Raw genomic sequence first — 26,363 nt, 5'->3', positions numbered from 1 at the left:
AAGCCCCAACGCTAAGACGGGCTCACAGTGTTGAAGGCACTAGCCTCCTGCAAGCCCCCTTTGCCCGGCAAAGCAGTAAAGCTGCCTCTTTTCTTCTAAGCTCCAAGACCCGGTCTCTGAATTCCTTGACTAGCCAGGGACAGGGGCAGATCTTTCGGCAACACTTTCTCACCAAATGTCATTGTGGCTGTTATTTTTTAATTGAATTATATAGTTGATTTGTAATGTTGTGTTAGTTTCTGGTGTACAGCATAGTGATTCAGCTGTACACATACATTTTTTTATCTTCTTTTTCATCATAGTTTATTACAAGCTATTGAATATAGTTCCCTGTGCTGTACAGTCATTGTGGCTTTAGATTGTATTTAGATAGACACCTGGAGATTTTGAGTATCCATTGTGTGTTGATTAACTCTTCTGGTTTGCTTTTCTATAAATTGTATCCTTTTTCCATCTTTTGCTATCAGATGGTTTGCGTTTGTTTTTTCTTATTAATTTTTAGAAGTTGCGTAAGTATTAGAGATACAAAGGTAACTATCACCTTCCACATGGTGGTCGGTCTTTCCATTTCCTTATGGGCCTTCTGGGTGCTCATGAATGAGAAGGGAAAACTTGATGAGAACACACCCTGAAACAAATGAGGAATAAACTAGTTGCAGAGGCAGCCACAGTCTAGATCCCAGTAACCTAGGGTAGCCAGAAGCAGAAACCACTTGAGATTCACAGTGCCATGGCGCACGTGTATGTAGGGATGAGTTTTGCACACATCAGAGAGGATGCCTGTGGTGCAGAGAGAGGATGTGAACAGTCAGCAGTGCGCAGAGGCCAATGCACAGCTGACAAAGGTTATTTCCCACAAAATGGGACCCATTCCTCTTCCTAGAAGTCCCCTAGTTCCAAGACACAAGACCCATCTCGCCTTCATCATCAGAAATGGAACCCACGTCAAAAGGTGCTAACATAGGCAACTATATTAAATATCTTGCAATATCCTTTAATGAAAAAGAATATGAAAATGAATGTATATGTATGCATGACTGGGACATTATGCTGTACATCAGAAATTGACACATTGTAACTGACTATACATCAAATTAAAAAAAAAAAGTGCTGACAGAGGTCTTAACAGCAGGAGGTTACTGTGAGGCAGGGCGTTCTGGAAGGGCACACCCTCCTGGATCTCTCAAATTCAGTGGCACTAGGAGGGATGAGGGCTCAGTGGGAGGAAATGGGAAAAAACCCACAGGGATTGCGCAATCTCATCAGAATATGTTTTGGGGAAATGATTTAACTGGAATTGAATTGTCAGTACTTATGAAGGAGAAACAGTGAATACAGAGGAGGTTTTCTGCAAGAGGTAGCATTGGAAGTGGGCCATAAAGGACACGTGCGGTGCTGACAGAAAAAGGAGAAGGGTTTGCATGATGGACACAGCCAAGGCAAGCACAAGGAGACAGGGATATCTCTCTTGCATATACCTGGAGCTGAAGCTGCTTTGGGGAGGTGGAGGAAGATGTCCAGTGTAGCAAGGCAACCAGAAGGCTGCCCACCCCCTGTCCTGGGCCCAGAATTTGTCACCAGGGAAATAAAAGGGGAAGCGAGGTCCCAGGCATGAGGCTGGTACAGCCCTCTAACCTCTAGCCTTTGTCTGGTACAAGGAAGGGAGACTCATTTCCAGGGGTCCAGGTAGGTGGGGAAATTGTCACCAAGGATGTTGAAACAATGTGACGAGTCTGAAAGGCACAGGGAACTCTGAGAAACACAAGAGGCATCTGACTCAGCCTGGAGGATCCAGGAGGGCCTCCGGGAGGAGGTGATGCCTGGAGAAAAAGCCAGAATTATTCCAGAGGATGAAAGAGTGTTCCCAGCATGATATTAGCACTCGGCAAGATTAAGAGAGGAGAGGGAATAGGACTCCTCAGAGAAGCTGAGACTAATTCAGGGGCAGTAGTCTGGGGCTGTGGTGTCATCTGGGGCCAGATCATACAAGGACTTGAATGGTGGAGATAAGGGGTTTGGATTAATGTGGGAAGAAGGTGAAAGTCACAAGATTTAGCCCCAAGGGCAAGCCCACTCTGTGGTTTCCATTCTCTCTAGAGACGGAAAGCTCTCTACCCATTGGGGAACATAGCTCAGTGCAGAGGGTATCATGCATTGGTTTCTACCGTTAGTGTTGGCTTTGCTTTTTTATTGTTATTATTATGAAAACAATTAAGCACACACAAAAGTATGCAGAAGACAAACATGAAAACCCACATGCCTTCCACCCAGCTTTATCAAGTATTTCAGATCCTATTAAACGTAAATAAATCACTGCTAACAGTCCCCTGTGCCCTCATCTTGTCTTATTTCTCTCCCTTCCCCAAGGCAACTGCCTAAACTTGGTGTTTATCATATTAAAACACATGTTAATTACGGATGCATTTAGACAATCTGTTGGGTTGTTTTGCATATCTGGAAGTTTATCTAAACGGTACCACATGGCCTGCATGCTTCCAGAATTTATTTTTGTCCCCTTCACATTACAATTACTAAATATATCTATTCAACACTCATTCTTCATAAATTAAGAGAAAAGATAACCACCAGAAAACAAATGCTGAAGTAAACAAAGAACAGGTTGAAACTTCCTTCATTCGATAAGTGGCAATTTCCGGAACCCACAGAAATGTCTTACTTGCGAATTGTGAGAACCACTTTTGGTAAAATCAGGAACAAAATAAAGACGCTTATCTTGCTTGTTTTCCAGTGCAATAATAAATAAGACCTATAAATGTTGGAAAGGAAGAGTAAAAGTTGACAATAATCATTTTTACAGAAAGTTTAGGGATTTAACTTCTGCGCTAATTAAGGGATGCAGCAAGATTAATCTCCAAAGAGAGCAGCTTCCTTTTTTTTTTTTCCTTTTTTTTTGGACCTTTTTTAAAATTGAAGTGTAGTTAATTTACAATGTTGTGTTACTTTCAGGTGTACAGCAAAGTGATTCAGAGATATATATATATATATTCTTTTTTCAGATTCTTTTCCATTATAGGTTATTAAAAGCTGTTAAACATAGTTCCCTGTGCTGTACAGTAGGACCTTGTTGTTTATTGATTTCATATATAATGTTGTGTATCTGTTAACCCCAAACTCCTAATTTATCTCTCTCCCCAACCCCTCCCCCTCTTTGGTAACCAGAAGTTTGTTTTCTATGTCTGTAAGTCTCTTTCTATTTTGTAAATAAGTTCATTTATATTATTTTTTTAGATTCCACGTGTAAGTGATACCATATTTGTCTCCGTCTGACTTACTTCACTTAGTATGATAATCTCTAAGTCCATCCATGTTGCTGCAAATGGCATTATTTCATCCTTTTTTATGGCTGAGTAGTATTCCATTATATAAATATACCACATCTTCTTTATCCAATTATCTGTTGATGGACACTTAAGTTGTTTCCAAGTCTTGGCTACTGTAAATAGCGTTGCTATGAACATTGGGGTGCATCTATCTTTTTGAAAGTTTTGACTATTCTAAGTACTTCATGTAAGTGGAATCCTAAATAGATATTTTGAGTCTTTAAAAAAAAACTTTTAATTTGGAAATAATTTAAAATGTAGAGGAGCTACAATGGTAGTCCAGAGTTCCGTGCACCCTTTATCTGGCTCAGCTGCCTCTAATGTTATCATCTTACATAACCATTGTCACAATGAGGAAATTCATGTTGGTAAGATACTGTCAACTAAACCACAGCCTTCATTAGATTTCATGTGTTCCCCCTGGTGTCCTTTTTCTGTTATAAGGTCTCATCCAGGTTCCCATGTTGCGTTATGTAATTTTGTTAGTTTTCTCCGACTGCCATCACAAAGTACCATACGCTGGGGGGCTTAAACAACAGAAATTAATTTTCTCACTGTTCTGGAGGTTGGAAGTCCAAGATCAAGGTGCTGGCAGATTCGGCTTCTGGCGAGGGCTCCCTCCTGGTCTTACCTTCTTTCTGTGTCCTCACATGGCAGAGGGAAAGAGAGCTCTGGTGTCCCTTCCTCCTCTTCTAAAGACACTAATCCCATCCTGAGGACCCCACTTTCATGGCTTCATCCAACCTTAATTACCTCGTCCAAATACCATGACACCAGGGATTAGGAATTCAGTATATGAATTTGAAGGTAGAGGACAAACATTCAGTCCGTAACAACACTATAATGACAGCCATGGGGTGCTGTGGTTGGGAATAATTAGCAAAGCCTTTTAAGCTGATCTTTTTGTCCGTGGGGGTCTAGAAATTTCCATCTGATTTCAATAGGAAAGAATGAAAGCAGGATTGCCCTGGAGAGGACAGCTGTCCAGGAGATAAGGTAGAAGATGGTCATAGTTGACAATTCAAGAAGTATCTATTACTGAGAATCATGGCACCATTTCAGGAAACCAGATCAACCTTGTAGCCATGCTGGTGAGAAGAGAATGACCTCTCAGTGTTCCCACATTTGGCAGGAACCTGTCATTTAAGTGATGGAGTCAACCTCCCCAGAAGTCCACATGGGCTGACCAGGACGGAGGGGATCTTGTGCAATACTCACTTCTTTTCCATTGTGGCAAAACACAGATAACATAAAATTTACCTCTTTTTTTTTTTTACCATTTTAAAGTGAACAACTCAGTAGCATTAAGTCCATTCACAATGTCGTGCAATCCATCATCACTATCTAGTTCCAGAACTTTCCCATCACCTCAAAAGGAAACCCTGGATCAACTAGCAGTCACTCCCCATTCCCCCTCGCCCAGCCCCTGGCAGCCCCTAATCTGCTTTCTGCCTCTATATACCTGCCTATTTGGAGTGTGTATTTCATACACGTGGAATCATACAATATATGACCTTTTGTGTCTGGCTTTTTTCACTTAGCACAATGTTTTCAAGTCCATTGACAGTGTAGCATGTATTGGTACCTAACTTCTTTTTATGACTAATATCCCATTGTCTGGAACTACCTTATTTCATTGATCCATTCATCAGTTGATGGGCATTTGGGATGTTTCCTCCTTTTGCCTACTGTAAGTGGTGCTGAAACATTAATTTTTACTTAACCTTTCCTTAAGACTCTATGTGTTGGGGGGTGAGGTATAGCTCAGTGGTAGAGTGCATGCTTAGCATGCACGAGGTCCTGGGTTCCATCCCCAGTACCTCCAATTTAAAAAAAAAGACACTACATGTCGAGTAACACCTGCTGTGTTTATTGATGCCATAATCCCCCTTGCCTGTACCTCACCTGCCACAGCAGACTCCTGCCCTGTTAGACTGCAGTCAATCCTCAGGTTGGCAAATAAAGTGGCCTCAACTGGGAGTGCCCTGTAAGCCTAGAAAATGCTACAAATGCTCCTCACATCTTTTGGCATTACTTACATTATCCATTTGTATCAGAAGAGCTATGAGACATCTCAGGGTTCCACGATGGTGAGACCTACTTGTATCCCAAATATTTCCTCCCGCCCCCCAAATACAAAGCAACAGGTGGGGGAAACAAAGTGACACACATCCATGTCATTGGCATAACCTGAGGCCAGAGAAATGCCCCGAACTTAAAAGAACTAAGAGGGAAAGAGAAAAATCGTGAATCGCAGCATAAGATTCCTCACTCTTCTGTTCCACTCCTGCCCCAAGGGCAATGGAGAAAAACTGCAGGGGATACAAAAGAGGAGAAATGGAAAGGGAAGCTGAGGCTGATCTAGAACTAGCTCCAGAAAGACTAAGTTCATTCTAAGTCTAAAAATACTATAATAACATCTGAACGGATCAGAATGTAAACTCTAAGAAAGGGATGAATTCTTCAAAAGGCATAGCTCCTGGGGAAAGTAAAGGTCAGGATGAAGAGAGAAGATCTCTAATCTATGGCAATTGTGTGGTGAAGAGGAGCAGAAACAAAGGTAGGGGGACAGGGTCATTTAGTATATATTTGGAAGTCTCTACATATTGCAGCCACCAACAAACCAAAACGAAATCCACCGAGTTAAGTCATGCTGCATTGACATAAGAGGGCGCCATTGAGCTGCATGTATCTTAAAACATCCTTGCTCCGTAACAGAAAGGAAAGGAAAACAGTAAATTCAGAGAGAGTAATTGGAAAGATTCAGGAAATGGAAATTCACACAAATCAAGGGAAAAGTCCCCTCGAAAAGGAATCAGGAAATAGAAGAACACTGTAAGTCAACACTCCAAAGAGAAGTTAATACAGTCAAACAAGCATTTGAGGATGTGAAAAATCACCGTACATCAAAAATTCAGACACTAAAGAACCAAGTACTGACGTGGGCAAGGATGGATGAAGAGAGATTTGGGTCAACTGGGGAAAGAAATGGGAGAAAAAGACAAAATTATCTCAGAGCTGCAGAATAAATTATAAAGTACCTAAGAGAACATAAACTCAGACAAACGCATCATAAAGGGCATTGGCAACAGCCAGGAAAACAACAAAAAGAGTGACAATGACATGAAGAAAGAAATGGAAAGGGAAATGTAACGGAAATGGAATTTCAGGCACTGAAGGACTAATTCGTGCATTATTAGAGCCCTTGAATAAGGAAAACAAAACAACAAAACAGAGCTAATTTTAAAAATCATAATCCCCCCCAAATTCTAGAAACAGAAAATCACCTGAAATTACACATTGAGAGGTTTCACCAGGTACCTGGGAAAATTAACCCCGATGGACAACTCTGAGACATATTCCAGTAAAACTATTCGATTTCAAAGATGAAGATAAAATCCTTTAGTCCCCCAGATCAAATAATTTACAAAGTCTTAAGAGTTAGACTGCTATCAGACTTTTCAAAACTAATATTCAAAGCAAGACAACAATTTAAAAAAAACTTGATGAATGAAAGTTATGACCCAAGGATTCGATATTCAGCTCAGTTGTCCTTCAAAACATACAAGTTGAAGAATTCAGTATCCATTAGCCTTTCTTGAATAATCTCTGAGAGGGTGTACTTCACCCAACAACAAGGTGATTGTTTCTCACAAAGGCACGAATGAGAAATTCTGAATCCCCTTCTGTTGTATTCCTGGATTGAGCAAATTAGCAAATATGTTGTGGATAACAGAGCCTGGTTTCTCACTGTTAGAGAAAGAAGTTACAAATAAGGGAAGGAGAAAGGCTAGAATGAACTCTGTAGTGTCGGACCGGAAGTAGGGTATTGATAAGATGTCATGGTTTTTGATATGTGTGTACAGAGTAGATACAGGAATAAATATAGAAGGCCAGTGCATGTATGTATATCTGTTAGTACCCATGCATGTGTTTCCTAGCTCTACCTCCCAAGAAGACCTAGGACATTGGACACCCCAATATCAAAAGCATAGCTAAGCCACAAGGAGATACCACCTCACACCCCCTAGGAAGGCTGTCATCCAAAAAGAAGAAAATAACTAGTGTTGGTGAGAGTGTGGTGAAATTGGAACCTCTGTGCACTGCTGGGGGGGATGTAAAATGGTGCAACCACTGTGGAAAACAGTTTGGCGATTTTTCAGAAATTGAAAAATAGAATTACTACATGATCCAAGCATTTCACTTTGGGGTATATAACACAAAGAATGGAAAAGCGGGTCTTGTAGGGCTGTTGTACTCTCATGTTCACAGCAGTGTTATTCACAATAGCCAGAAGGTGGAAGCAGCCCAAGTGTCCATCAACAGATGAATGGATAAACTAAAGCCACACAGTAGAACATTACTCAGCTGTAAAAAGCAAGGAAATTCTGACACCTGCTACAACACGGATGAACATTGAAGACATTACACCAAGTGAAGAAAGCCAGACACAAAAGGTCAGATACTGTATGAGTCCACTCATATGTGGTACTTACACTGGTCAAGTTCATAGAGACAAAAGGTAGAATGGTGGAAGCCAGGGGCTGGGGGAGGGGAGAACGGGGAGTTAGTGTTTCCTGGGGACAGTTTCAGTTTGAGGAGATGAAAAAGTTCTGGAGATGGATGGTGTGACAGTTGCACAACACTGTGAGTGTGCTTAATACCACTAATTGTACATTTTAAAAGGGTAAAACAGAACAACAACTAGCCCACAGATCTTGGTTCCTAAGTACCATTCTCTAATAAAAGGCATAAGGCTCCTTGGAGAAATGGTTGATTCCAGAGCTGAGGTGGAGAAAATGTAAAGTGATCCTGGACCTTCCTAAGAGGAGGATAATGTGTTGGAAGGACACAAGTATCAACCTGAAGGAGTTCTTAATGGCCAGAGATGGAACAAATTGAGGAACAAAATAAATCATGATTGTATTGGATTATAACCATGGAATAACTATCCTTGAGTACTTACTGATCTAAATAAATAAGTGATATATAAATAAATAGAAGAAAAAGGACACCTCTTCCTTACAGAAGAATTTCAATGAATACATATAGAATAATTAAGAGCAATATAAAGTCACCAATAAACACACAAACACACACACACAGAATTGCCACAGGCAGGATTCATTGATGGGTGCCAAAATCTGTGGATAAAAGTCTGATGAGAAATAGGATATTTTCTAAGTCTCAAGGTGTCTCCTTGCAAGATATTTATTCATTACCAACTGGAAATAATTCACTTTGCAATGGAATAACCTGGTGGGTACCCCTTTAACCAGGAAGTTGTGGTGGTTAATTACCATCACCAATAACAGACACATTGACATCTTGTAATCTGGAGATGAGGCTCTGGGAAGGACACAGCATGACTTCTGTGGTATTTTTGCCCAAAGGGATAATATCCTCCACCTAATCATGAGGAGAAGATGGGGGAAAATGCCAAATAAACTCAAATGTAGGGACAGTCTACAGAATAATTGACCAGCACTTGTCAAAAATATCAACAGCATGGAAGACAGGACAAGACTAAACTGTCACAGATTGGAGGAGAATAGGAGACATGACAGTTAAATGCTATGTGACACCCCAGGCTAGAAGGACCAAATAAGGTCTGCAGTTTGGTTAATAATAGTGTATCCATGTGACTTTCCCGGTTTTGATCACTATACTGTGATCTGTAAGATGTTCACACCTGACGAAGGTAGATGAAAGGATATAGGAATGTGTGTCTTATTTCCTCAACTTTTTTGTAAGTCTTCAAATCATTTCAAAGTACAAAGTAAAATAAATAAATGCACTTCTTTAACTCATAATTTTTGTCTTACTCAATGCCAAATTTCTTTTGAGTCTTGTGCCTGAGTGGTTGCTCCATCAGCTGACCCGGAGGCAGGGACTCAAGTGTAGTTTATTTGAGGGGTGATCCTGGGAAGCAAGAGGAAGGCAGTGGAGACGTGAGAAATGGAAGGGAAGGGAACCAACAATGAGAACGTTAATAAGCAAGCGGTATTGGTGGGCAACTGAATCTGAAGACTTGGTCTCAGAGTCATCCTTCTAGCAGGACAAGACAGCTGGAGCATGTAACCACTAACTCTGATCAGTCATTGGGAAGAGCTCTCCAGGGACGCGGACGGGACATCAGTCATTCTCAGGCATTCCTGGCTGCCTTGTGGGTGAGCAGGGAGGACTCTTGAGGGTGAGAAAAAGTCTTTATTCTATTTAAAATTTTTTCTTGGGCGGCGCGGGGGCGGGGCCCGGGAGCTTGTGACGCTGATTGGTTGCGGCGTGCGCGGGGGCGGGGCGCGGGCGACGGCGGCCGCGAGGGGCGCGCGCAACATGGCGGCTGGCGCCGGCGGCCGGTGAGACGCTGCGTGCAGCACCCCCCCCACCCTGTGTTCCCCGCGCTCAGCTCTCACGCGGTCGTCCTCCCCGGCCCCCGCGCGATGTGGAGGAGCTGCCTCCGGCTGCGGGACGCGGGGCGCCGCCTTCTGAGCCGGCCCCAGGGCGGCCTCACCGCCTCCGAGGGGTCGGGGCCGAGCCCCCCGCCCCACGCCCGGGCCTACGCGCCTCCGGCAGGTGAGGGAGGCCAGGGCCGAGCCGGGCGGAGGGGTTGGCTGTGCAGGGCGGGGGTGGCTGAGACAGGGTCGCAGGTCAGAAGGGAAGCCCCCGCAAGGGCAGGGACCGCCCCAGGGCGCAGTCAAGTGTCATTTGTCACGCGTGGCTTTCCTTTCTTCTGTAAGGAAGGTAGATGTCATCCTTGTTTTCAGACAAGGAAGTTCGAGTTCTGGACCAGGACTGCGCCAAGGTCAAAGAGCAGACTCGGAGAGGTTTGTGGGATTCGAGCCTCTTCCTCCACTTCTGACTCTGATGAGGCTTAGAAGAAGGTAGTGGCTTTTTCATGAAAGCCTCATCAGAGATGAGAGTGGGAGTGACTCCTTGAGTGAAGAGTGCTAACACCCTCCTTCCATTCAGTTGGTGTATCAGCTGAGGGCAGGAGGCACCATGATCTTAGAGACACACATGGCTTCCACCTAGGTGATGTTGACTGTCCGGTGAAGAAGCTTATACTATCCTGATTAAACAATAGCCTGTAATACCCTGTGATGAGGGGTGTACAAAGAAGCGCTTACTCCCGTCTTGGGGGTGCTGAGCGTCTAGAAAGGGTCTCCTGGGTGACAGGATGTCTGCTCTGAGTCTTGACAGATGAGTCACAGTTCAGGGTAGAGGAGGAGGGAGGGTGTTGGCAGCTAGAATACGCTGAGGTGACAGCAGGTGTGAGGGACCTTGCTGTGACACTGCCTGCGTTAGGAAATCTGGAACTTCACAGGTGGTTAAAAAAATTTTTTTTTCTTGAAGTATAGTTGATTTATAATGTTAGTTTCAGGTGTACAGCAAAGTGATTCAGTTACATATATACATACATATATTTTTTTTTCTTTTCAAATTCTTTTCCATTACATGTTATTACAAGAAACTGAGTATAGTTCCCTGTGCTCTACAGTAGGTCCTTGTTGTTTACCTATTTTATATATAGTTGGAAAAGTCTTTAGGCAGCAAAGGGTCTCAGATGCTGGTCAAAGGACGTGTGGGGCTGGTATACCCAGAAATATTGTGTGCATCTGTCAGCTTAGATTGCATTGCAGTAACAAACAACCCCCAAACAGCCTAGAACAACAAAAGCTGTTTCTTAGCATATTAATGATCCATGATTGTGGGCTTCTGATATCCCCAGTCCTTTATGAGTCTGGGTATCATTTTTTTTTTTCTTGGAGGGGGCTGGTTGGAGGTCCTGGGGATTGAACCCAGGGCCTAAGCACTATGCTCTACCACTAAGCTATACTCTCTCCACTTGGAGTAGCGTTGCTTCTGAGTCTCTTGAGTGATTTTTTTCTTGGCCTCCTGTAATTTCTCCACATGCAGGTACCAATCAAAACTCGGCAAAAGAGTGAATGGGGACCCTCCACAAATTCTTAAAGCTCTCTCTGTGAATTCTAGCCTTTTTGGCCTGCCTGAATTCCCAACTCTGTCTTCTCCAGCCAGTGAAAGCTCTGAGCTCTACTTGGGCTTCCCCTCCCTGCAAGGCAGCCTGGAAACTCCTGCCAGGAAAAAAGCTGGGCCAATTGTTGGGCTCACCTTGTCTCTCCCCTTTCAAGGACCACTGCATTGCACTTATTCCTGAAGTGTGAAAAGAATTACTTCATACATTTTGTCCAGTTTTCCACCTATTTCAAGCAGAAGGGTAATTCTAGACCCTGGTGCTTCACCTTGGCTGGAAGTTCTCATGGCATATCTTTTTTGGGGGGAGGGATAATTCAGTTTATTTATTTATTTAATAGAGGTACTGGGGATTGAACCCAGGACCTCAGGCATGCTAGGCACAGGCTTTACTACTGAGCTACATCCTCCCTCCTCTCATGGGGATATCTTAATTTCATCTTTGCAAACACCTGCTGATCAATGGGAATTATAATACTTGCCTGAGGAACTCTTCTTGAGAAAGACCATTCCAGCACTGAGTTGGGCCAGTTGGATTCCTGGATCACTTTTGTTTTCAACACAGTTTAACAGTTTCCTTTTATTCCCTCCTTTTTCTTTTTCTTTTATTTCACTGGCATTATTTTTTTATAATAAATTATGCTAGCCTTAAGGTATGAGCTGGGAAGAGTTCTCTACACGCCCAATGCATGGCTGTAAGTTAGGTTCTGGAATTCCTTGGTGGATGAGTTCAGAAGCACATTTGCTATTGGGGCTGTGCTATGCCCCAATAGCAAATACATCCTGGCACCTCCGCAGTTTAGCACAATGCAGTCATGGCCAAAATGCACTCTTGTGGAAACTGTTGCAAGCTGGAGAAGCTACTTGCGTCCAAGTGGCCACTGTGGATTCCAGCACTGCCAAGGTGAAAGAAGAGTGCAGGGAGGTGACCACTTGTTCTTAAATGTCCCAGTCTAGAAGTGACATGGTCAGTCTCATCTCAGCCCATCTGTTTATCTGGCGTGGTTCTAACCCACCACTCAGAATGAGTCCCTTGAGCTCAACCTGAATTTGTTTCAGTTCCCCTAGATGCAGACCCTGACGCAAGGCTTTCAGTGTAAGAAGTCGATTTGTGGTGTCATTCTCAAATCAGGAGGGTAAGGAAGACTTAAGAAAGCGTTGGCCTTGGGCTGCCAGGGCTCATTCCTCTTGCTGCCCTCTGAAAGATACTTCAGAGTTGTCTAAGCCAACAGCAGAGAGAGTTGGGGTATTACCCAACTCCCATCTGCCATTGAGATTTACCCTACTCAGCACATCAATAAGAAATACAACACAATGTGGTAGGCAGAATTATATCCCCCTAAATATGCCTGTGTCTCCAGAACTTGTCAATATGCTATGCCACCCAGAAAAGTGGGAATCAGGGTTGCAGGTAGAAAGACGGTTCCTAATCAGCTGACCTCTTAGAATAGTGAAGGTGCACAGCATTATCCAGGTGGACCCAGTATAATCACAAGAGTCCTTTAAATGAGGAAGAGGGAGGCAGAAGAGTCAGTGTTTGAGTTGTGCAAGGTGGGAAAGACTTAGTCATTGCTGGCTCTCCAGATGGAGGGAGGGAGCCCCCAGCCAGGGATTGCAGGGGGCCTCTAGAAGCTAGAAAATGCAAGAAAGTGGATTCTCCCCTAGACCCTCCAGGAATACATCCCTACTGACACCTTGATCTCAGGCCCATGAGACCCATTTTGGATTTGCAGCTTCCAGAACTATACGATAATACATTTGTGTTCTTTCAAGCCACTAAGTTTGGGGTGATTTGTTATAGCATCAACAGGAAACTAATACACGCACCCAGAAATAATGGGTTTTAAAAAAAAACTTATATGAAGAAATCATAAAACTTTACTGAAGGACATTTTTTAAGTTCCTGAATAAATAATGGGTTCATGAATAATGAACAGATAGACAGACATATAGATACATATTTGTATATCTGTATATTCCCATCCAAAATGACAAAAGAATTCAAAACTGTATCTGGGAAATAAAATACATGGTAGTAGAGAAAAACCAATTGAAAAAATAAATATCCTAGTGTGCAGCAAACATTATCATTCAATAAGAAAATATGAAAATGAATATATGTGTATGTATGCATGACTGGGACATTATGCTGTACACACACCAGAAATTGACACGTTGTAACTGACTATACTTCAATTTTTTTTTAAATGACATAAACATATTATCAAACTATAGTAATTGAAACGGTAGCAAAGGAATAGACAGTAAGTTCAGTGGAACACGTAATGCAATGTGTGATTTTATTAAGGGGATGTCATGGGAGGGGCCGAGGGTATCAATAGAAGGAATGAGATGGTCTTTACCTATGCAGGATGGGTCTTAGAGGATAAAGGGGTCTCAGAATCTCTCAGGATCTCAGAGACCTCCGTACAGGAGAAGGATGGGAATTCACCAAAGGGAAAAACAGAAGGGCGTAGAGCCAGAGAGAAACCAGCAGAGCCCCAGTTGCCTGATCTCTGGGGACCATGGTGGGGGAGGGGCCGGGGATTGGAAGAGGCAGTGACCCTCAGAGTTCAGGGCAGGGAGTTGAGGGCTTCTCACAGATCCAGGAGTGTTCTGTAACACATCTGCCATCATTCCAGCCATCATTGTGTAATTCCACACAGTCCTCATCTCCGTGGTTGTTGGGTTCCCCATCTTTCCAGAAGCTGTGAACCCCACCAGAGCTTTGAGGCCCCCTACTCCACCCAGAGCTCACTCCCAACCACCCGCCAGCCCCCACCTCAGAGGAGCTGGTCCCTGGGCTTTGGCAGCAAATTGCTGAGGACCAGCCAGAGGGTGGTGAGGAATTCAGAGGGAGGGTTTTCAAAATGTGGATTCAAATACCACCTCCATCAGAACCAGTGCTGGCAAAGTAAATATACAGATTCCTGGTCCCAAATCAGACATCCCCGCCCCAACCCCGAGGGTGGAGGCAGGACTCTGCATCTTCACCAAGCCCCAAAGGTGATCCTTCCTGGTCCCAGAGTCTGAGCACCCTGGTTTCGGTGGTGGGTGGTTTTCCCTGCCCACTCCCTCCGGGCCATTGTCATTGGGAGGTCACCTGAGTTGGAGGGAGCTGTTGTCCAGCCACCGCCAGGAACCCTCATTGTGGTGGTCACTGAGGCCGATCCAAGTGGGCTTATTATTTCTGACATACCAAAACTTCAGGAATTTCTGGAGGTGAGGGGCAAGGGGGGAGGGGTATCAGGAGGAAGATCCCTGAACACCACCCGTCCCATGTCTGCCCGCATTCCCAAGGTCCCCTGCCTCCCACGAAAGTTCTTTCTGCAGTCTAGCCTACAGCCCCTCCTCAAGTTGTATGTGCTCACGTGCCTGTAGGCTGTGGATGTGTGTTCATGTGCATACACATGTAGAAATATGTCAACTTGGGTCTCAGTTCACGTCCATTATGGATGGTCTCAAGGGTACTCTGAGTTCTTTTTTTATCTACATGGGCTCCTCTTATCCACATTCTTCTCTCATATGACCTTCCTGAGTCCAGTATGGTTCCTCCTCCAGGAAGCCTTTCCTGGCTGCGTCCTCCCTCCCATCTCTTTTCTCAAAGGGCAGAGGAGGGTGGCAGAAGGCTCTGGTTTGTGTGTGTGTGTGTGTGTGTGTGTGTGTGTGTGTGTTTAATATTTCTTTTTTAAGTGTGGTTTTTTTTTTAATGAAGGTACTGGGGATTGAACCCAGGACCTCACACATGCAAAGCATGTACTCTACCACTAAGCTATACTCACCCCCTAGAAAGCTCTTTGTTGACCCAGCCCCAGTGGGAACCTTGCCCAGCCCACCTGCTCTTCAGCACTGCTGACGATCACTAGTTGGGCCTTAATGTTCCGACAGGCAGAGACGGCAGATTTCCAGTCACTCTGGGTCCAGGAGAATAAGTAACAATTCCCCTGGAAGACTTCCCAATTCCAGGGGCAAGGATGGCACAGGCTAGCTGGGGAAGGGGGCGGGGTTGGGACAGAGAGGTCGCTTGGATCCCTGGCACCAGACACCTGCCTCAGATCTTGGGAACCCAGGGCCAGTCCCCTATGTTCAGCTGACAGCTCAGTCCCCAGGAAACCCATGAGACAGATCACAGCTCTATACTGCCCTCCTCAGGAGTGGAAGCCATAGATGGTGGCTCCCAGCCCCACCCACAACCCAGTGACATCCTCCTAATCTTGGTGTGGGTCCCTTACCCAGGGTGGCATTCATCCAGGTCAGCTGCTGCCGGATTCCTTCCAGCTTTGATTGCATCTGCTCCTGTGCGACAGCAACTGGAGGAAGAGGACCTCAATTATGAAGCACCTACTGTGTGCTTGGTGCAGAGAGGGTGCCACAATAATATTAAGTATGGAATGTTACATAGTGACTCCAAGAGCCCATTATACAAACGAGAAAACTGAGGCTTAGAGAATGACTAGCCCAATATTGTCAGCCCCCAGGACCTCATGCAGGGGCCCAGTCCCCTCCCCCATGCCTGCCCTCCCTCCTTCACCCCTGTGGCGGTGGCTCGTCCAAGGGCGTGCAGCCTCGGAGCCCCCTCTCCCTCTCCTCCTCCAGAACCCGGCTTGCAGCCCCTTACCCGGGTTGTGGCTCTCCTGATCGTCCCTTGTCTCTTTCTGCAGGGACTGGTCAATCCTGGAGACTACAACAGAGCAGGGAAATCTCCCTTTATGAGCACCACTCGATGCCTGACCCTGGGCCAGGTTCAATTTCAGGGATGCTGAGAGCCTAGGCTCCCCGCACTGGGGGAGGATGAGCTTCATTTCACACAAGGAAACAGGCTCAGAGATGGGGAGTAACTGGCCCATGGTCACAGAGAAGGTGAACCCTTGTAAGTTTGGGGACTGTAGGAAAGGACCATCCCAGGGAGAAAACCCAAAGGGACCCAGGACTCCAAGCCCCCAGCCTCTGACTCACCTTGAACCATGGTGGTCACCAGGAGCATAAGGAAACCCAGTGAGATGAAAACCAGGAACAGAAGCAGAGGGGCCCGGGTCAGACACCCTGTAGGATCAGCAGATGAGCAGAGAGCTAGGGGCAGGGGGCAGATCCTGCCCCCGCCCCACCCATGCTGGAGAGAGCTTCCTAACCACCCCTTTCCCCAGCTGCCTTCTCCTGCAGCAGCCACCCCAGTACCTGGCAAGCTCCTCCAACTGCAGAGTTGTCCAGGGTCTTTCCCAGTCAGTCTCTTGCCCCCAAAATTCTCCTCCTCTGAATAGGACAGAACACACTTAGTTGAGCTTAGGAGGCTGCTGAGCCCTGTGCTCAGGACTGCAAGCTGGAGGCCGGACCCTCCCACCTCCTGCAAGGTGGAGGCTGGACATCTCCCCTCCAGCAAGCTGGAGGCCAGACCCCCAACACCTTCAGGACCTTGGAGCCCTGTCGTCCCCATCACCAACCAGAGTGGGGGTCCAGTCTCACCAGAGCCATCTGGCTCCCTGGGGTCAGACATCTCTGCCATCCTCCTTTCCCCTCTGCTCCTCTTTCCAAATCCTCTCTGAAATGTGGGTTTTTTTTCTTATAACACCACATATTTCCTTCTGTAGCCCCTCCTCCAATCTGTTCCTTCTCAACTCAGGGAGAATGAGGAACACGATGGGGATACCACTTACTTGGAAATATCCGGGGAGAAACAGAGCATCTGACACAACTAAGGCAGAGTTCTGTGGGTTTTGTCCAGCAAGAGTCCCATCACGGAAGGACGGAATTACTCAAGACTTTATCAAGTCAAGAGAGTGAGAGGGAGCCGGAGACCGACTCCCTGAGCTCCTCCAAAGCTCTGGTATTTACTGAGAATAGTCAAACAAAGAATCAAAGTGAAATATGTCATGGGAATGTGTAAGGGGCACGGTGTACATGCAGGGATGCAAGTCAGCAGTTTTGTGAAAAACAGAAACATCATAATCTTAATTTATACTTAGGGAGAAGGTTAAAATGTTTCAGGAGCCAAGGAGTGTACAGTTGATAATACAGTTATTTTAAACCTCAAACAGTCATAAGAAAGGTTGCAGTGTTTCAAACAATTGATAATGAAAACCAGACCAGTACAGAGTCTCTATACAGCGATCAAAAATCATCTTAAGCGTGCGAAGCAGCCCAGCTCTTCCCAGCTAAGGGCTAAGTCACACTCTTCCGTGAGCGTCCGCAGCCTGCTCCAACCGCCTACGCCTGATAAGCGAAGCATGTCCTGCTGGTTAGGGCAGGGGACAAGTTACGGTTTTCCATAAGCACAAGCAGCCCTGAACCTATGACCTCGAGCCAAGCAAAGCAAGCAAAGCATGTCTCTGCTTTTTACAGCAAGGAGGCAGATTGTAGCAGATTCCTGCTAGCAAAGCAGCTTTAAAGCAACTAAACTTATTTAGTTATCAGGGTGGTATTTTGATCTGTTAATCAAAACTTGTGCTCTTACGTGAATCTTACAGAGTGACATATAACACTTAGTCAATTAACAGAGTGGCATTAAAGTTTGTGAATCCAAGTTTGTGCTCCCACAGAACTCCATTAGGGTGGGCAGAAGCTGTGCAGTTAATACTGGTGCCAGAAGGCATGATTACAACCCTTTTCTAGTCCTGGGGCTATCAGACCCTCACTCAGTTTACTCAGCTGTGAAATGAGACAATTACCCTGCCTCACACTGTAATTGTGGGGTTTTATACAGTGTGCTAGTAGTGAGTATAAGCTGCCTATTCAAATGGCAGGTGCTCAGCAGTAATAGCACTTAGCATGTGCCCACAGTTCCCCTCAGCTGTGTTCTCCCCCACTTCAGCAATAATAAACCCCGATTTGTTGACCACCTCTCTCCCAATAGCCCTATGAGAAAGGTACAATCATCTTGCTTTACAAATGAAGAAACTGAGAAACAAGAGCCGGCAAGCAACTGAGGTCACACAGCTCAAAAGCAGTGGGGCTGGGAGTTGGCCCCTGAGTCCCTGCGTAACTACTCCACAAAGAAGTTACTCTTTTTCCCTTTGTAATTACTAAATATTTTGTAGAGAGAGTCATTTTGAAACTTTGTGTATCAAATTTTCCATTTATTTATATATGGATCCTTGTTTCCTATCTGATTCAATTGGTTATATATTCCTATCTCTGTTTTTAATCTAAAGTGAGTCCTTTGTGGGAAGCATATAATTGGATCTTTTTTTAAAATCCATTCTGCCAGTCTCTACCTTTCAATTGGAGAATTTAACCCATCTACACTTAATGTAATTACTGATATGGTAGGGTTTATGTCTGTCATTTTGTTGTTTGTTTTTCATCTGTCTTATTTTTTTGTTTACAGTTCCTCCATTACTACCTCCTTTTGTGTTAAGTACTTTTTAGTATATCACTTTAATTCTCTTGTTTCTTTTACTATGTATTTTGACTTATTTTCTTCATGGTTGCCCTGGGGATTACTATTAACATCTTAATTGATAACAATCTAGTTCAGATTAATATCAACATGATTTTAATAAATTCAAAACTCTGCTCCTTTATACTTCCATTTCCCCCTCTCTTTATGCTGCTATTATTACAAATTTTATCTTTATGTGCCCATCAACTTAGATTTTAATGATTGCATTATACAGTTGTCTTTTGAATCAGATAGGGGAAAAATGAATTGCAAATAAAAATACATTTATATTGTCTTTTATGTTTACTTATATAAGTTACTTTTGTTGGGGCTTTTTATTTTTTCATGTAGATTCAAGTTACTGTTTAGTGTTCTTTTATTTCATCTTAAAATACTTCTTTCATGTCTCTTATTGTAATGAAATACACATAACATAAATTTTACCATTAAAACTGTACAATTCAGTAGCATTTAATACATAATGTTGTGAATGTTGTGCAACCATCACCACTATCTACTTCCAAAATATTTTCATCACCCGAAAGGGAAACCCCATTCCCATTAAGCAGTCACTCCCCATTTCCACCTCCTCCCAGGCTCCAGAAACCACTAATCTACTTTCTGTCTCCATGGATTTACCTATTCTGTTTATTTCCTATAAATGGAATCATACAACACCCTTCTGAATCTGGCCTTTCATTTTGCATAATGTTTTCAAGGCTCATGCATGTGACATATATCAGTACTTTATTCCTTTTTATGGCTGAATAAAGTAATTTTGCTGGTTATAGAATCTTTGGTTGACAGGGTTTTTTGGTTTTTTTTTTCTTTCAGAACTTCAAATATGTCTTCCCACTGCCTTCTGGCCTCCATGATTTCTGATGAGGAATAAGCTGTTAATCTTATTGAGGATCACTTGTACACAATGAGACATTTTTCTCTTGCTGCTTTGAAGATTCTTTGTCTCTATCTTTCAACAGTTTGACAGTTATGTGTCTAAGTGTGGGTCTCTTTAAATTTATCCTACTTGAAATTTATTTAGTTTCTGGTTGTATAGCCTAATACTTCCATCAAATTTTGGAAGTTTTCAACCACTATTCAAGTATTCTTTCTGCCTTTGACACAACATTGTAAAATGATTATAAATCAATAAAAAATGTTTAAAAAAATATTCTTCCTGCCCCCTTCTGTCCTTCCTCTACTTCTGACACTCCCATTATGCATATGTTGTTATGTTTGATGATGTCCCACATGTCTCTAAGACTCTGTTACAAATTTTTTTAAAACTTTTTATTTATTTATTTTTGTTTGTTGAGGGGAGGTAATTAGGTTTTATTTACTTATTTTAATGGAGGTACTGGGGATTGAACCCAGGGACCTCGTGCACGCTAAGCACATGCTCTGCCAGTGAGCTGTACCCTCCCTCCAAGATTCTGTTAATTTTTCTACTGTTGTTACCCTGTTCTTCAGGCTGAATAATCTCAATGGGCCCATCTTCAGTTTTTGCTAATACTTTCTTCTGCCTCCTCAAATCTGCTATTAGGCCCTCTACTGAAATTTTTATTTCGGTTATTGTACTTTCCAATCACAGAATTATCCATAAGGTTCCTTTTTATAATTTCAATTCCTTTCTTGATGTATTCTCTATTTGGTGACATTTTATTCTTAGACTTCTCTAGTTCATTACATACGATTTCCTTTTACTCATCGACCATATTTAAAAATAGCTCATTAGAAGCCTTTGTGCAGTAATCAATATCAGGACTTCCTCAGGGACGGTTTCTGTTCACTTTTTTTGTGTATGTATGGGTAATGTTTTCCTGTTTCTTTGTATGTCTCATAATTTTTGTTGAAAACTGTACATTTCAAATACAGGTATACCTTGTTTATTGCACTTCATTTTATCTTGCTCTGCAGATATTGCATTTTTTTGCAGTTGAAGGTTTTGGGCAACCCTGCATTGAAAGACGATGATTAGCATTTTTTTTTAGCAAGAAAGTATTTCAAATTAAGGTATGTACATTGGTTTTTTTAGACATAAAGTTATTGTAAACTTAATAGACTACATTATAGTGTAAACATAACTTTTATATGCACAGGGAAACAAAAAATTTGTGTGCCTTGCCTTATTGCAATATTTGCTTTATTGTGCTAGTCTGGAACCAAACCCACAGTATCTCCCAGATATACCTGTAATGGAATATGGCAGCTACAGAAATCAGATTCTACCTCCTTCTTAGGGTTTGCTGTCACTGCTGTTTTCTGTAGTGGTTGTTTTTGTTTGTTTAATGGCTTTTCTTAACTAATTCTGTAGAGTCTCTATTCTCTGTCATATGTGGCCACTAAAATCGCCACTTAGCTTAGTGCTTAGCGGATGATGGCACAGATTTCCTTGAAAACCTGAAACTAAAAATCTCCCAGTCTTTGCCCCGGGTCTCTGTGTGTTTGGACACGACTTCCACACTCCACCATGAAGTTTGCAACTCTGCCTTAGCCTCTACTTCTGCTTTCACAGAGCCTCAGAGTTAGCTGAAATTAAGAGTTTGGGACCTTCTCATATCTTTCCTGGGCATGCACACAGCCCTACACATGCATGTGGCCTTCCAGATTCTCAGGACTATGTTGGAACTTTTCAAAGGCCCTAAGGACACCTCATTCCGTAACTTTTCCTTTTAAGACTTTTGGTTAGGCTATTGTTTGTCCCAACCATTATCCATCACCTCAGGCAATTGTGGTGTTAAAACATTTAGCAGGTGCCCTCTGGGGAGAGGCTTTTAGGACAGGGCAAGTTCAATTGAGATCACATAAGGCAAGCCTTTTGGGTGTGGTCTTCTGGGAAACCACTAGACAGATCAGATAATGACTCTTCATTGGAAACAAAGCTTTATAAGAGCTCCCAATCAGTTCTTCTCCCTCCAGCACCAGGAATGTGGGCTGTTATTTTTTAAGGCTATTTCTGAGCTGTGAAGCAGGGACTGGGATACGTTAAAATTCCACCAAGCTCTCTGTTCTTTACTGAGATTCAGCCATTTTTCTTGACTAAATGCTCTCTGAATTACTGTAAGCTTTTGGTTGATTTCCAGAGTTCTAAAAGTGTTGATTCTGACAAATTCTGTGGTTTTTTTCATTGCTTTTATGAAAAAGGAAAATTCACTCTGCCATTTTCGCTGACATTCTTTTTTTTTCTTTCTGTTTTTTTCATGCTTAAATTATCTTTGATTTGGCCAGTGGAAGCCTTTCATGCTGCCTTCTATGTCCTTTTGACATATGCCTATCAGTTTTTCCGCTGATCAAGCTTTCCCTGTCCAAACTCTGGAATCAACCCTTTCTCCAAAGAGCCCTGGTTTGTTTTTAAGGGGAGACTGGCATTCAGAAACCAAGACCAGGGTGTTAAGCGTGCTCATTATTTTTGGGGTATCACTGATCCCAGGACTTCTGAGTAAACTAATAAGAACACCACACACACACACACACACACACACACACACACACACACACACACACACATTTATTTCTCTCTGTATTTTGAAAACCATGAGTTCACACCAACACCTACAATTAAATACAATAAGGTTCATTCTAATTTTCTCTCCATTTATCTTTGCAATACTCTTCTCGGATGGTGGGAAACCTGGTCCCCATTATCCTGAATATATATATTTGGTTCATCAATCTCATATTCCCATCACCATCCCCTACTCTAAGTGGATGCCCTCCTCACTGCACTTGGACACTGACCCCCTCCCACCAGGCAGATGGAGACCCCCATGCTGTTGGCCTTCTTACCTTACTTGGGCTCTGACATCCCATACCCGTCATCCCTCTGCGAGGATGATCTCCTCACCAAGTTTGGACTCCAACACTCTAGTGGCCACAGTTTTGAACACTTACTCTTGTCACCTAAGAACTGGCTGATTTATTCTGTCCTCTAAACACCTCTCCATCCATGCAAGCCTCCCCATACCCAGAGCTGGTGTCTGCCTGCCCCCTGGTGTGGAAGCTACCACTGCACTTGGCTCACCTATGAAGGGCCCATTTTTATCTCTGAATCCCAGCTCATCCGGGCGTCCTTGCTTTCACCACTCTTGACTAGTCCTATTGAAAAGTTGGTTTTTTTCTACTTATCACCATGAAAGGGAGGGTCTTCTGGGGCCTTCTATGCTCTCACCTGAAGTGGAAATCCTGCCAGCATTCCTTCAAAACTTCTTTTGTGCTAAATGCTTTTCACACATGGTCTCAGTGAATCCCCATAACCCAGCTACTAATGTTCCCATTTTACCTATGAGACTCAGAGATCATGTCACCTGTCCATGGTCCATGACCTTATAAACGCTGGAGCTGGGGTTCAGTCCATGAAAGCATTTTCATTTTCATTCACCTCTGTGCCCCTCAACTCCATCCAGCTCAAAAAAGTAGGGGGAAGGGATTTATAGTGTTGCCCCTCTTAATTGGGGAGTCCTGAGAGAGAGAGAGAGAGAGGAGAACCAGATTGAGGTTCAAATTTTTGCTTATCTGTCTACTAGCTATCTCACCCAGAATGTTACCTTCTAGACCAAGAGTTGGCAAACGTTTTCTGAAAAGAGCCAGAGAGCAAATATTATTTTGGCCTTGTGGGCCGGTCTCTGCCACAACTACTCAGCTCTGCCCCTGTAACAGGAAATCATGATGGACAATATGTCAGTGAATGGGTGGGGAAGAGTTTCACTAAACTATTTATAAAAACAGCTGCGATCAGCTGTTCAGAGGGAGGAGACTGAGTCTTTTTTCTTCACTAGTATATCCCCAGTGTCAAGAACACTGCCTGATTATAAATAATGTTGCTGTTTTAAAAAAAAAGTTTGTATCTAAGCATTTCATTTTCTTTGAAGCAGCTGTAAAAAGTATTGTGCTTTTAATTTTGGTACCTACATTGTTAGTGTATACAAATACATTTAAGATTTATAGATTAATCTTGTGTCCCATGATACTGCTGAACTAATTTATTAGTTCTAGAAGAGTTTTTTTGTAAATTCCTTGAGAATGTCTATGTGGATAATCATGTCATTTGCAAAGAAAGATAGCTTTATTTTTTCAAAAAAAAAAAAAAAAACACTGCCTGGCACATAGTAGGCACTCCAGCAATGTTAAATGAATGACTGAATGAATTATTATGGGTTGTATATTCTTGGGGGAGAAAAGGTGGCACAAGCAGGGTGACCGGTGCTGGTGGAATGGCCGAGCAGAGCATGGTACATCCAGCTCTGGAATACGTTCAAGGTCTTTTAGAGGACTTTTTGTTCCTTAAAGAAAGGGGAAGGGGAACAACATTTATTGGGCATCTGTTTGGTGCCAAGAGACCTAACTTTTCTCATGACAGCCCTGTAAGATAGGTTTGTATCACAGACTGAATGCTTGTGTCTCCCCACCCCAGGAATTCCTAGGTTGAAACCAAATCCCCAATAGCATGGTATTCTATCCCAGTGGGGATTCGGGGCATTTGGGAAGCGATTGGGTCATGAATGGGATTAGTGCTCTTACAAAAGAGACCCCAGAGGGCTCTCTCTCCCCTTCTGCTATGTGAGGACAGAGCCAGAAGATGGTCTTCCGTGAATCAGGAGGCGGGTCCACCTGACACCAGTCTGCCGGCTCGTTGGTCATAGACTTCCAGCCTCCAGAACTGTGAGAAATAAATGTTGGTTGCTTAAGCCACCCAGTCTACGCTATCTGTTCCAGCAGCCTGAATGGACTAAGACAGTCCATGTCCCCATTTCACATGTGGGGAAAACTGAGGCTCAGGAATTGAGGAGACATGCTCATGATCTCACAGGTGGAGGCAGAGCTGGGGAGGTGGTGGCTTTCCCATCTCCAGAGACACATCCACAGAGCTGGAACACCAGCCCCTCAGGAAGGTGAAAAGAGATACTCTCTCGGATGGGCTGTTCCTACCATGCTCACTATTAACCCTTCCGCCTGGAGTTCAATACCTCATGACTGGACCCTGGACCGGTATCCCATTTTCCCTCCTGGGGCTCTAGAGCTCTGCTGAAAAACTTTTACTTCCTCTAGGAAGTCATGTTCTCTTTCTCAGCCTTTGCATGTGCTGATTGCTGGAACTGAAACACCCCTCCTTCCGCCACCCCATTCCATCTCTGCAAACAAGTCATCCTCCAGAATGCAGCCTTTCCCCTAGAATGAGACCTTCAGAAAGCTCTAGAATATTTTCCAACACCACCAAGCGACTCTTCAAGTCTCAGCCAGATGCCAACTGGATGTCCTGCAGATTGAGCTCACTTCTGACACTGTCAACCTGGAGACAGCGTCAGATCTGTTTTAAAATCAACAACAGGGTGGAGGGTGTAGCTCAGGGGTGGAGCGCCTGCTTAGCATGCACGATGTTCTGGGTTCCATCCCCAGTACCGCCATTAAAAAGAAATAAATAAACCTAATTACCTTCCCCCTAAAAATAAATAACAACAACAACAACAACAAAACCCACAACTGTGTGCACATTAAGATCTTGCTGGCTTTATTCAGTGATTTATGAATTGGGCAGCATCCAGTCTAGCAAACAGAAAGGAGCTCTGAAGAGACATGCAAGGCTAGAGGTTTTATAGGCAGTCAGGAGCAGGAACGAGGGAGTGGCAAGTTGCAAGGTTGCTTTCTTGTAGGGGATGGTGGGAGACTATCAGGCGGTTCTTGATTGGCTGGCTTAGGTTCCCACTTCCAGGGGCAGAGGGTATAGCTCAGTGGTAGAGTGCATGCTTAGCATGCATGAGGTCCTGGGTTCAATCCCCAGTACCTCCATTAAATAAACAAGCCTAATTACCTCCACCTGCCAAATAAATAAATAAAAAGAAGCCACTACTTTAAAAATTTTTCAAAAAAATACCATTAAAAAAATCTTGTTCAAGAGGCAGAACTTAATCTCCAGCCCCGCCATAGTTTCAACCCTCTAGTCACTTGGTTTCCAGGGACCAGCCCCACCCTTGAGGCTAGAAAGGGACCCTACTCTAAGGAATCTCATTAGAATAAACTGAGATGTAATCAAAAGGGGCTCCTTATGAATAAGAAAAGTTTCCTGATCACTCAGGAAATTACATGCCCTGTGCCAGGAGCCGGACACAAAGACCCCCAGGCTGGGTCAGGTGCCTCCTCTGGGCTCTCGCAACACCTTTTTCACATATCATGCAAAAATTCTCTGCCTTCAACAGGAAATTATATTCTGTATCTTGTAATAACATATAATGGAAAAGTATCTGAAAACAAAAAAATATATGTAGGTATATGTATAACTGAATCATTTTGCTGTACACCTGAAACTAACATTGTAAATCAACTACACTTCAATAAAATTTTTTCTTTAATTCTCTGCTTTCAGATCTGTCTCCCCCTCTAGACTGTGAGTGCCACAGGAGACTGTGTCCCTGGATTAAAGCAGGTGTTTAACAAATGTCTATTAAACAAATGAGGTAAGTGAGGAAATGTTGTCTCACTCCATTACCTAGTTCATCTTCTATACCACACAGACATACACCCAGTCCTACATTCCAGCCTGGATTCTCATCTCTCTTTCCCATGGACACATCTCATCATCTTTTAATACCACCGCCTCCAGGAAGCCTTCCTTCCTTACCCAGTTGGAGCCCTTTCTCAGATCAGCTGGGCTGCATGGACTC

The 26,363-nt window shown here is 43.6% G+C and overlaps 1 protein-coding gene, 1 long non-coding RNA gene and 1 other non-coding gene across 3 annotated transcripts; 2 read left to right on the top strand and 1 right to left on the bottom strand.

The window, feature by feature from the left end:
• Positions 1-9,649: 9,649 nt before the first annotated feature.
• On the top strand, positions 9,650-19,877 carry LOC116659105. Its single transcript, XR_004314414.1, has 2 exons — positions 9,650-9,914; positions 19,543-19,877. It is a non-coding gene; the product is annotated as an uncharacterized LOC116659105 (long non-coding RNA).
• Positions 13,603-16,925, bottom strand: CD209 (CD209 molecule). The gene is made up of 8 exons (XM_006177567.3): positions 16,794-16,925; positions 16,509-16,583; positions 16,290-16,376; positions 15,952-16,014; positions 15,566-15,643; positions 15,170-15,321; positions 14,437-14,549; positions 13,603-14,041 (listed from the first exon to the last, which is right to left on the bottom strand). The coding sequence occupies exons 1-8, from the start codon at positions 16,831-16,833 to the stop codon at positions 13,900-13,902; spliced, it is 750 nt and encodes a 249-aa protein (XP_006177629.1). The 5' UTR covers positions 16,834-16,925; the 3' UTR covers positions 13,603-13,899.
• Positions 19,878-25,419: 5,542 nt separating the features above from the next.
• TRNAA-AGC lies at positions 25,420-25,491 on the top strand. The gene has a single exon. It is a non-coding gene; the product is annotated as a tRNA-Ala (tRNA).
• The last annotated feature ends 872 nt before the right edge of the window (positions 25,492-26,363 follow it).

Source organism: Camelus ferus, chromosome 22 (assembly GCF_009834535.1).
Source record: "Camelus ferus isolate YT-003-E chromosome 22, BCGSAC_Cfer_1.0, whole genome shotgun sequence".
In the NCBI taxonomy this organism is placed as follows: domain Eukaryota; kingdom Metazoa; phylum Chordata; class Mammalia; order Artiodactyla; family Camelidae; genus Camelus; species Camelus ferus.
The sequence above is the reverse complement of the archived record's forward strand: the minus strand, read 5'-3'. Positions and strand labels throughout refer to the sequence as shown.

What these genes read in the sequence shown, in the direction of transcription:
- CD209 (XM_006177567.3), bottom strand. Translation starts at nt 16,833, where the DNA reads ATGGCAGAGATGTCTGACCCCAGGGAGCCAGATGGCTCTG. An exon ending in GGTGACCACCATGGTTCAAG is followed by an intron (nt 16,015 to 16,289) that starts GTGAGTCAGAGG and finishes GCTCTGTTGTAG; the next exon opens with TCTCCAGGATTGACCAGTCC. An exon ending in TCAGGAGAGCCACAACCCGG is followed by an intron (nt 15,644 to 15,951) that starts GTAAGGGGCTGC and finishes CTCTTCCTCCAG; the next exon opens with TTGCTGTCGCACAGGAGCAG.